Raw genomic sequence first — 12,669 nt, 5'->3', positions numbered from 1 at the left:
TTTCCATTTAATGAAAACGTTTAGAGCCTTTTTCAACTTTTCACCCGAGCTGTACTCGCCATTCAGGGACACTGGCTGAGAAATAGTGGCCTTTTAACTAAAAGTCTGTCTGCTTTTCATCCATGCACGACGATGGCGTACCCATTCAGAGGCGATGGCATTTAGAGAGGAGCGTGTAATGTGATTCCAGATGATGCCGTTTATGGGCATGATAGAGAGAGGAGTCTAAAATGTACAAAAAAACCCCGGCTCATTGCAGTCAATTTAATCCTAACGTGAAAACTCAAATGCGCGCATCGCTGTACCATGCACACTAAAATCTGAGTCACTAATTATAAAGTTTCTGAACAGAATTGCAGTTTTACTTCAGATGTTTTTCAAAGTCATTACAGTGAATCTGAAAGGTGACACTCTTGGTCTTAAAGGTGCAAATGTGTAAGATTTGGCCAGAATTAGAGTTTAAATATTCACAAATGAAGTAAAATTATCAACAAAATGTCAAGAAATAACAGCTTTGATGTTATGTCAAAGACGTTTATGTATTGTGTTGCAGGGATATCAATGGAAGTAAGTTTGCTAACCAGAACCATCCTTTCTCGTAATCCCACTTTGTACCTTAGGGGCAGTAGTGAGTCACTGTAGCCACCAGGCTCCCTCAGTCCAACATGAGAGGAAGAAGAAGTTGCGCCGCTCCAAACAACCAACCTGCAATGGTGGATATTTTGAGCCAGACTGAAAGCTGTAAGTTTAGCTATTGGACTGTTAATATGTCACTATTGAGTTTATATTTTTTCAGACAAGAAAGTATCTATTTAGATTCCCAACATATGGTCAAAATGTTTGCCAAAATGTACAAAATGAGGACTGTGGATTGGCAGCATATATTTAAAGACATACCTGAATTGAATTGAATTGTGAACTGGTCTTTTAAGGCTGAATTAAAGTGTTTATAATGGCAGAAACAAACTAACAGCAAGGTTGCCCACCTGTATATTTGACACAAGGAATAGAGAGATTGTGGGATATAACCCTTGTGGTTTATTTAGAGTCACAGAGTCCATTGTTGTATGTGTAAAAATATCAATAAATGCAAAATCAAGGCATGTTTTGGAACTCCATATGTACAGTGGTACATATAGTGATAAAGTGATAAAGCTTCCCTTTGCCATAAACTGGGAATGCACAATTCATGCAGATGACAACATGTCCAGAAACATTGTTTGTATAGGAACATGGTGATACAATTGCAACATGTTATCCTTATGACGGCACTTGTATGTGTGGGGTCAATTACACCCCAGTGAGTTATAAAACTGACACTCCAATAACAGAAACTCCAAATAATCAATGGAGTACACACTTTAAAATTTCAGGAGTAGTGCTGCATAAAAATTAATGTCAATATCCATTACAGTTATAGAGCATATGAAAATACATTTAATTTAACACTTAACATTTATAGCTCAAATCTTTAAAATCTGAAACTCAAAATGACATTTTTTTCTACCAGATCTGTAAACCATTAGCTCAAAATGGTCTTAACAAGCAATTCTAATAAAATTAAGAAAAGTCATTAAGTTTCAAGGTGATAATAAACAGTGTAATGTACGTTTATTGAGCTGTTAACGTGGCCTGTGGTCTAGGGACCTGAAACAGAATGTTACAGTTAAACAGGCTAATAAACAAAGCGATCATGTACCTGAATACAAAGCACATGCTCTGTTTAAATACACCATCTTTATTATTCATAAGAGCTTGCTGATTGCTGCGGTAGTCTGTAATTAACCTATAGTCAGTGTGAAGCCACATCATAAACTGAGAAGTTTTTAATTTTCCCACACTGTGTAGGTTAAAATAAGGGTCTCTATATAATACATGGCTGGTGTATATCATCATAATCCAACTGTGCATTCACCAGACTGCCTCTCTTTTCCTCTAATTTTATTTCTCTTGTGTGGTTGTCTACAGTATAGCAGCTCAGTTCTAGCAGTGTCTCACTATGAAGAAGACTCTACTGTATTACTATACACAGGCAGATAGCAGCTACATGTCCTTTATGACTCAGCTGTACGCAGCAAAGTGCAAGCTCGTCATTCTGACTTTGGGATTCATTCTTCTGGATGCAGCTTGAAAAAAAACACTGAGGGCTAAATTTAAAGTGTACAAAATCAATTTGCCCGTAACGTAATTAACCTACTTAATGAGATAGCGTGGTAAATCACACAATGTATTTCCTCCTGAGCTATATTATATTCATAGTTGAGACTGTCCTCCCAAGACAAACAACAGCTTTATTTCATCATTTCAGTAAATGAGCCAAAAATGAAGTAGGAGTTCTCTTGTCTGACGCAAGCGAAGAAGGAAGTAGGGAGATGCTATTATAGAGTCAGAGAGGAGGTCGGATAGTGAATGGATGGGACAACAAAACATCAGACTTTGACACTAGAGAATGCTCTTTGTTTCACATTTCCCACTGACACGAAGTTCTGTTGACCACGATCAATAATCAGGTAGTTAGAACCATGACCATGTGTGTAACCCCAATCAAGTCATTTTTGTGCCCAAACTTATGTCTTCCCAAAAGTAAATCAGATCAGAAAACACTAATTTAAATGACATAGAATGCACTTTGTAGTCAAATCTGGGGGACTTTTTGTAATCGGTCAATGATAAGGTATAGCCAAAGACCATTTTCCATTTGTGGTTGGATGTCTGTACCTTCAACACACAGTTTATGTGATCACAGTGTAGTTTGGTTCAAATAAGCCTGATGTCCATCACTTATAGGAGTCTTTTAGCTGTCTGACTGATCTTATCAGTTGCCCATCATAATTCTATAGCTAGTTATCATAGGCCAAACTGGTTCAAACAGGTTTAGTAGGTCAGTGTTGCTGAAGAAGAAGGCTTATACTCGATAGTAAAAAAGTGAATCTGGTGAGTGAGTATCAGTCCATGTAAGATGACAGTGCATCATTTGTATGAAACTCAGCTTGTAAATAAGCACATTTTTTGGCCTGACGGGCCTCATATTGGCTCTTGATGTTCACTGACAGTTGCAAATATCTGTTACATGGAGGTGTAATACATTCTTCAGATTACTTTAGTGGGAAAACCTTTTTCCTTCAAAGGACCTTCCTTTCAAAAAAGCTTTTCAGTGTAATAAAAAAAAGTTGTCGGTACAGCTGCAGCCAGAGAGAGAGAAGAAGAGAGAGAGAGAGGGAGAGAGAGAGAGAGAGAGAGAGAGAGTTGTGAGTCCAAGCTGGCAGCCGAGCGCCCTGACAGCTTCTGGGTAATGGGCCCTCACTGGGCTCGCTAGACGGTCCGCATTTTCTCGCCAGACGAGCGGCGGTGGGCCTCGCTGAGTGTTGCAGTTACAGCCAATGCTTATCCACACGCACATACAAAGGCACGCGTACGCACACACACTGCTCAGCGGCCATGCAAGCACACAGCCGTGTATCCTATTACCAGACAAATGTCGCATATATGCACCGGCCAAAAGAGGCGGACAAATAGCCCCGGCCTGGGAGATGGTTATTCGGCGGACAGCGCAGAGGGGAGAGATCACTACGGAGCCACTGGAGCTCTGATATCTGTATCTACTGTGTGTGTACACACTGTCAGAGGTCCACTCAGATGATTGGATAAGGGGGCTGCAGTCAGTGAGCAGGTAAACAGTGGGCAGAGGCAGGCACACCAACAATAAACACAGATAAAGTCAATACTCTCGTTTTCTCCTCTGTAATGTCTTCTTGGTCAAAATCGAGGACAAGTTAATTTGATTGTATCTATATAGCGCCAAATCGCAACAAAAGTTATCTCAAGGCACTTTTCACATAGAGCAGGTCTACTCTTCAATTTAATTTACAGAGACCCAACGTTCACGCATGAAGGAAAGAAGGAAGAAACAAACTCCCCTTTAGTTATTGTGTTCCTTTTATCTTCCTATCCAGAGCAGGAACTGAGAGTCAATCACATCCTCTCTTCAAACCAATCCCCCCCAGGGTCGGTTTAAAAACGCACCAAAACTACGCTCTCAGCAAGGCCTGCCTCTGACTGGTGATGGTGTTTTGATTTGTACAAACCGAACCAAACACAAAGCGCTCCGGGCGAGTGCTCCGGCATCTTCGCCCTGTCAGAGAGTCGACAACTGGAGGAGGGGTCAAAAAAAAAAAAAAAAAAAGATGGAGAGAGAAATGACAACAGACAAGAGCCATAAAAGAATGTGAAAAGACAGCAGAGAATGATGATGAAGCGGAAGGGAGGGAAAGAGAATAAGAAAAAGGAGCAGAAGAGGAACAGAGAGGAGGGAAGCTCACCCTAAGGCGCAAAATCTGTTTCCTTAACAATTAAATTATGATAGTGATAGCTGTCAAGAAAGAAAAACTGGGTCAGCTCAGGAATTAGATGTTCTACCTACTTAATTTCCTGGATGTGCACATAATAGAATATGTGAAACACTTGTTGCACATGTTCCACTGTCGAAGAAATATTGAGTACAGCCTAGCTACCTCAACTATCTACTACACAGCTATTAAGAGGATGTGGTTTGTAGCTGAGGTTAAGCAACAGATGGAAGAGAATAGTGCTTCAATGGTTAATTGTGACATGTGCAACACAACAGTGATCACAGTAATTCACCACTTCCTCAGCTCCTAATGGCTTGCAACAATGGCATATGAGATGAGATGGTGCTTTAACTGACGTAGGCAAAGACACGTCATGCTCCTCTCTCCACAGACAAAAGCATTGTCTCACTTTGACTGATAGAGCAACACACACACACACACACACACGTGCACACATACATATACACACAGTCACACAGTGGATTTGTGCTTTTTGAAGTGATAAAGCAGCAGCATATGCCGTGGCAGACACTGTGACCTGTGGTGACTGATTAAGACTGGAAACAAAAGCAAGAGCTGAAGAACTCATTAGCACCTCTGAAAGTCTTTATCTGTAGCAACACAACAGGAGCCGATTCGTGAACTGTCGGCACCCCCGCAGCCACACGGCAGCACTTGAAACTCATTCATAATTCAAATTTTAACCTATCTAGAGGCAGTTTTCCATTATTTCAGGAAGGGGTGGGGGTGTTATTGTTTGCTTTCAATTGAGTTGTCAAATCTACATATTTAAGACAATGAAAGTCAACTGCTAACTAACTTAACACCACTGGAAAGTTTGGTGAATGATTGCAAGGACATTTGCAAGAGGTTTTATCCATGTTAGTGGTGTGGATCTAGAGATCTGAAATATCTCAACTACCACTGAATGTATGGACAGCTGGTAACTATTATTTTGTGACTATTGGCACCCAAAGGATGGGTTCTACCGACTTTGGTGATCTTCTGACTTCCCCTCCTAGCACCACCGTGAGGTAGATATTCATGGGTTAGGAGTGATATCTCAGGTACCTTCAGATAGAATATCATGTAATAGTATATAATAAGCTTTTTTCCTGATCATACCTTTTCCTCGTGGTTCTCTAGTGAATATTCTGAGGCCAGATACTGGTCCTTTGCCTGGGAACATCTGCTCTAAAGGATCAATTCTAATGACTTTGGTGATCTTCTGACTTTTTCTCAAGCACCACAATGACAAAGATATTTGTGGGTTTAGTGTGATATTTTAGGCACTATTTTATAGATTGCCATCTAGTATATAAGGTTTTTTTTCCTGAATCATAATTCTTCCTCATGGTCATATAGTGAATATTCTGAGGCCAGATACTGGTCCTCTGCTATAAAGGATAGATTCTAATGACTATGGTGATCCTCTGACTTTTCCTGTAGTGCCTGTAGAGTTTTCATTCATTCAATGAAAAAGATCTACTATCGATATCTCCTTGATTGGCACCAAGTTTTGTGAGGATATCCATATTTCCCAGATGGTGAAATCTAATGACTTTATTGAACTCCTGACTTTTGAGATTGGAAATGTTTCATTTCTAGTCAAATATCTATCTAATAACAGCTGGATTACCATGGTTCCCAAAGGCTGAACTTTTTTAAATCTAATTTATCCAAATACAGCCGGACACTGCTGCTAGCATGGCTATAGACACTTCTGTTTTTTCAAGTTAATACTTGACAAGTTCATAACAGAACACCCAGCCATTGTTCTGTCCCTGGTCATAACAGTAGCAGTTATATTATATCTTCTGTGCCTCAGTCTGTAACCTGTGGTTTGTCTGGGAGTAGAAACTAGAGCTGCTCCTTTGGGAAAGATAATAAGACTGCATGTGAAGGATTTTTCAAAGAAACAGTAATACAGTATCCAACTGCAGATAGGACAGTTCCAGATTGTATTATATCATTTCATAATTACATGTTACACAAACAAGTCTTGATTGCTGTAAGATAGATATATCCACCAAATTGATTTTTGAAAGCTAGTTGAGTGGAGCAGTCCTGACCTCTTTACAAAACAACAACCTTAACACAAGATTATGTCCAAATTTAAGAGAAAAAACTAGTAGATTATATCATTAGGTTAATGTGTACAAGGTCAAGAATGAAATTGCACTCTAAATGAATATATGTTCTCTATGGAAGTAAAACTATCAGGACTATATTGTATAAACTACTATATGCTACTACATTTGTATGAGTTCCCATTTAGCATGTTTCACTGATAGCTGACCATAAATGGAAAATGATTAACATTGTTTTTTAGAAATGATTTTGAAGGTTATGGGACACTGGCTTCACATTTTGAAAAAACTTGTTTATGATAGACAATGACAATTACAAACTAATTAAAAGAAATGGAAGCTAGCAGTAGGTCTAATAATGCTAACCTGGTGGTGACAAATACCTGACTGTAATTGGGCAACATAGATTGAAAACAGGGTGAACAAAATCACCACAAAAGAAAAAAACTATTAACAGTAATCATTGAACACAACTTTTTAATGAAGAAACCAAAATATTTTTTAAAAAATGTTTTGAGGCTAACAACATATGTTATGCTAACCTAGCTAAACAAAAAGAAAGAAAAATAAGAAGTTCTTTAGAAAATCTAAACGACAAAAGGAATAAACTCAGAACATAATGGTGAATTTAGTTTTTGTAGTGAAAAGTATGAATCTTCTCCTTTAATTGCTGTGCAGTGTCAATACATCTGGCTGGAACGCTACCAAGATAAATTCATGTACATGTATTGTAAGTGCCGATTAAATGTTGCCCCTTCTGTTTGCAGAGACAAGCAGTCATGAATAAGACTATTTAGAACAGCAGCAATACTAATGTTTCAGAGGTAATTGAACAATAAATCCTACACGCTTTAAGCACTACAAACCTCCAGTATATTGCCTTGGTGGACTTGTGTGTTTCGCCAAACCATTTGTCCATTTGGTAATTACCTACAAGTCGAACAAAGTGGATGGGCCTATAAAAAGCGTTGGAAGACAGTGTAATCCACAAGACGCTCGGCTCCACACTAAATAATAAACCCATCTAATCAAGTTAGCAAGATGGCAGCCTTTATCCCATCTGTGTGCAGCTGGGTGATGAAGTGGAAGACGTGTTTTCTTTTGGACTCCACATCGCTTCCATCTCCCATGTCTCTGCTGTTTTTTTGTTTTGTTTTTTTAAATGGGGGTCCTCTGTACAAGCCCTGTGACGGTGTTGACGAGTTAAACGCATACAGCGGTTAATTAGACTCATGAATGAATCTTTTCTTTTTCTTTTTTTCTTTTTCTTTTTTTAAGACCATCTTCCCGCTCTTTGTTGGTCCTCCCCTCAAATTGAAATGAGAATCACAATGGCGGCAGATGAGTAATTAGTTGGAGACGGATGGAATCCCCGCTCGCTTAACGAAATCAAAAAGGAGAAAAGATGATGGATTGTGTGCGTCTGTGTGTGTGTGTGTGTGTGTGTGTGTGTGTGTGTGTGTGTGTGTGAGAGAGAGAGAAAGAGGGAGAGAAAGAGAGAGAAAGAGAGAGAGGCTTTAATCGTGTTACATTGTCATGAGAGGCAGGCTAAGTGCATTACCATCATTGTGTCAGGAGGGCTGTTTTCACATTGGGACCAGTATGGAATGTGTGGAATATGTTCTATGGGCTCAGAGTGGAGACGAGGCTCGGGTCCAAACTCAATCAGCAGCAGATAATATGACAGCCTCTTCACACTGTGTAAAGTTTACTTCCACTCACCGCGAAAAAACACAGAAGGTCCAGAAGAGCACGATGGACTGCAGTGACATTTATTTGATTCTTTCTAATGGACAATAAATAGCATATGTTTGCAAAGCTTAGTTTGTTAGTTTGTTTTGTGCTATTAGCCCTGAGCCAGACTTTATTAAAACTACTAAAAGTAGCTGCTTTTAGAGAGTTGATACAATGATGTCATCATTTAGTTCTCTATTGTTGCAACAAAAACTGTAATATGTTCTCACAGCTGATTATCACAAACAAGGAGCAAGGAAGTATGAATATAATAATATTTTTTCTATGAATTTAAAATGACCACACTATACTGTAATCATTTACATTGTAAACTGTAAATATTGTTATTGATTTACTTTAACTAATTGCTATATTAATTAATTGCTATTATGTTTGATAGACAGATAGACAGACAGATAGATAGATATGTAATAAATGCTAATACAATGTTGTCATCACTATGTAGCTGTATGATGTATATGCACAAGATGTATAAAATAAAATTATGACAATTAATAAAATAGATAAAAAGGAATATGCATTTTTTTAATAATGACACTACAGCTGTAAGTATAAAATCTGTGGCTGTAACACTAATACAAGTTTTATAAATGTCCATATTGAATCATTATTAATATGAAGTATCAAATGTAAATTAACGCCTTTTAAAATAAAAGTATAATATAAGCGTAATGTAAGTAAAATAAATCATGTAATCATCAGATTTCTTTCAAGTTCAAAATCCTCTCAGAGCGAAAGCATCCATTGCTCATGCACCTCTGAGCTTTTAAGGTGTCATTAATGTGCAGTTAAGAGCTTCAAGATGGCAACTTGATCCCTTCAATAAACTTTACTGCTGACTTTTTGACAGATCACTATGCTTTCTCCAGGCACACCAGGCGCACACAATTAGGTTTTATTGGAGGTCTCGAGTTGCCGTCCTGCAAATGATGCTTTCCTCAAACAGACAGTGGACTGAGCATGAGCTGGTGTTTTAACCAGCGTTTAAGTGATTGTGTGAATCACTAAAGTGCAGGCCCTCTTTTAAAATGAGCATATTTGGATTTTCTTACAAATAAAAGACCAGATGATCCATTTGAACCTAATTGCTTCATGTGGTCTTCACCTCTCTGTCGTTGTGTCTAAAAGTGTCGACAGCGGAGATCAAGAGCAAGTGGAATGATAACAGCTAATATGTGTTCTTAAAATGAGGTCAGCCAAAGTCAACGTAATTACTGGAGTGAAGCTGTGTGAAAACCTGATGAGTAAAAATCTACTTCTGTATTGTGAAACACTCAAGAAGTGGTCTGAACAGTTCTACTTAACCAGTCTTTGGAGTTCATTATCGGCTAGCTTCTAACCTTTTAAAGCTCTACAGTTGTGCTTTGGTGTCTTTCAGCTAATATATTGGTTTTTACAACTGATAACATTTTTCCAGCCACAGAAGTCACCTGTTTTCAGGGACAACAGCTGATATACTGACTCTTTGATAGACAGAAAGTAAGCAACTAGCAGGTGAACACAGTGGAGCATTTAACAGCTAAAAGACAGATATTTCTCTCAAGCTAATGAAAGCTAATATTGTCTCATGGCAGCTGGAAGTGTAACTAGGCAACCGCTTGCTAACATAACAACTTGATAAGGTGATAATGTGTGTGATAAAGTGTTGCGTTTACAGCTTGCTTGGTTGCCCACATGCGTCTGACAAAATCTACTAATTCAATAAGACATTTAAGCTAACTAGCAAACTGTCATCTCTGTATGAAGGTGAGAGGCAGATAGTCTTTTCAATTATCAAGTTTATTTACTTTCTTATAAGTCCTACAATTATGTCTCAAAATCACTGCAGTTATTACTTCTTAATGATTAAATACTACATATGACCCCTTTAAATAGACTGATTGCCTCAGATTAGGGCTGGACTACATGGACAAAGTCACATATCACAATATTTTTGAACAAATACCTGGATATCCATATCGCAATAATATTGTGATTATTGGGCATTTTCACAAAATATGAGATTTCTGATAAATATATAATGATGTGTAAAGGTTTAAAGGTAAATAATGGAATAGCTAGATAGTTCAGAAAATGACATCACTTCACTGCAGGGGTCAGCAATGAAGTTAAACCATGGGCCAGTTTTTTTTTAGGATTTTTCATACACAGGCATATATGTTTTGTTTATGTCTTTAAAATCACTTAAGAATATAATAGATTTATAACGCCATTCACACATTAACCTTTAATCTCTCGTAGGTTTATTAGACTTCATTTCAGCAACACTGACTATTCAAATAGTTTGTTGCATCCTGTCTTTTAATGCCTCTCCTCCTTTGATAGCAGTATACAACATGGTAACAAGTAATGTAATAAGGTTATATTACAATAATTGTGACTTACAGGAATCTTGTGTTTATTTTTTATGTACAATAGATTTGTGAAAAATGATGTGGAAGTGTTGATGTAAACTATGAAAGAAAGAATCCCCATTTTCAGGGGGACAAATATTTTTGCAGCAGTGATAGATTTGGTGGAGGGGCCACTATTTATTACAGTAAAGACAACACTCATGCCATATCATGATATTATGATCCAAAATCCAAGAAGACGAAATCTAGTCTCAGATCACGATATCCATATATTACTGTTGATAGGTGGACCAAATAATGATTCTGGCAAAGCTGTCAAAGGGCTATTTATTGTTTCTACTCTGATTTTACGGTCTTTTTTATGTGTTTATTGTGTAAATATATGATAAATAGTGTTAATACATGTTGCAGCTGCACAAAGCAACTACAGCAAAGGAGGATAAAGATCTGGAGTGGTCGATGAATACGGGAACGTCACTCTCTGTAAGTTTCAAAGCAAAACACACAGCGTTCCCCCAACTGTGATTTTAATCACACTGATGAATTCTGGACACGAATCAAGCAGTGTGCCTTTAATCTGACCAGCTGTAAAGCCAGTCACCTGCAGGAGCACAGCTGATACACACACAGGTAGGATCTGATTTTGGGGGGGTGGGGTGAGACACACACGCACACACACACACACACATACAGAAGCGCACACACACCTGATGCTAGTCATGCTTCCAGTCTCAGAGCCAAGCTTGCATCTCTCCAGCTGACTGGCAACAATCTGTCGTTCGGCTTCCAGCTCCCTGGTCAGACGTTCAAACTGCAACTCCTGAAGAGAAAGAGAGAGAAAGAGACAGAGACAGAGACAGAGACAGAGACAGAGAGTGAGTCAAAACAATCTGTCTATTTATTTACTGTCACATTTACAGTCATCCTGAACATTACTTTGGCTCCGTTGTCTCCGACACATTTTTAATTGTTGTGAAATTGACTCTGCAGTGTGTGGTGGGAAAACAGTGCAGATATCACTGTGTCTGTCAGTTTCACACCATTACATGTTCACTGATATGTTGTAAAAACTGTGACACCAAACTAAAACCACACAAAGTGTGACTTTGGGACTTGTGGGTTTTGGGAGGGTTTTTGTTTTTAACATGAAGTGTCAGGTTGAGATGAAAGCATTAAATATCACTGTATGGATTTACTTGCTGCTGTTGTCATGTGCTGACTGAGAGGAAGGAAGGAAGGCAGAGAAAAGGGAACGTCGATGTCACATCACTCCAGTTAAAGATCCAATATGTGGTCTGTGGAAACACCGTCAGTACCCTTCTACACATTCACTTGAGTGGAGCCAGAAATATTGTGATGGGTGGGCTTTTACAGACGGGTAACCTGACACAAGCCTCCATGTAAACTCACACAACATTGCTTTTAAGATAACACGTTTTATTTTATTCAAATGCTTTATTAAATTAGCTACAGTGAGCCTGATTTAAGGTGGTATGCGTTAAGGTGGTGTACATTTTATAAGTTAAAGAACAGGTTCACATTTGTCACATTGTCTTAAAACAGTCAAGCACCCACATGAACACTGAAAGAGGTTTAAGCTGTTGTAATTATTCCTCTCTTCATACTGACTCTAAATGTGCTTTTAATGTAAGGGATGGAGGCTAAAATCCAAAGTGATTGCTTTTGTGTAAAAATATATATAAAAGTAGTCTGAGTTAGTCATATCAAGTGGATATCTGACACATTTACAGCCTTCTTAGCATCAAATTCCCTCTTTGTGTTTCCCTGTTGAGCTGTGGTGGACAGTAAAAAGACTGTAACATTGAAACATATCTACTTGATTTGACTCACTTGGACAGCTTCATATTAGCTTCAGTTGATCTTTTAAATACATTTTTGCAGGGGAGGGAGGACAGTGAATGATTACAGAAAGGAAAACATGTTACAGTGGTTATTTGGCAACCTGACTGTTGTTGTGAAAATTGTGAACATGTCCTTTAATTCATTTTTCACACAGGTGGAGCTTGCACATGCATAAACACACACAGCTTTGTCCTCTGTGGACATTAAATTGTTTGATCTTGGACATTCTGCCTATTCAGAGTCATTAGACTTAAGCCT

General features: G+C 38.3%; 1 protein-coding gene across 2 annotated transcripts in view; it reads right to left on the bottom strand.

Annotated features, from left to right (window-relative positions):
- The window catches only part of ctnnd2b (catenin (cadherin-associated protein), delta 2b), a 131,941-nt gene that overhangs the window by 97,145 nt on the left and 22,127 nt on the right, over positions 1–12,669 (bottom strand). For both annotated transcript variants that reach the window (XM_053330349.1, XM_053330350.1), the window contains exon 2: positions 11,256–11,368. In XM_053330349.1, the coding sequence (XP_053186324.1) occupies positions 11,256–11,368 (113 nt within the window). The remainder of the gene's footprint in view (positions 1–11,255; positions 11,369–12,669) is intronic.

This window comes from Scomber japonicus, chromosome 12 (genome assembly GCF_027409825.1).
Source record: "Scomber japonicus isolate fScoJap1 chromosome 12, fScoJap1.pri, whole genome shotgun sequence".
Classification (NCBI taxonomy): Eukaryota; Metazoa; Chordata; class Actinopteri; order Scombriformes; family Scombridae; genus Scomber; species Scomber japonicus.
The sequence above is the reverse complement of the archived record's forward strand: the minus strand, read 5'-3'. Positions and strand labels throughout refer to the sequence as shown.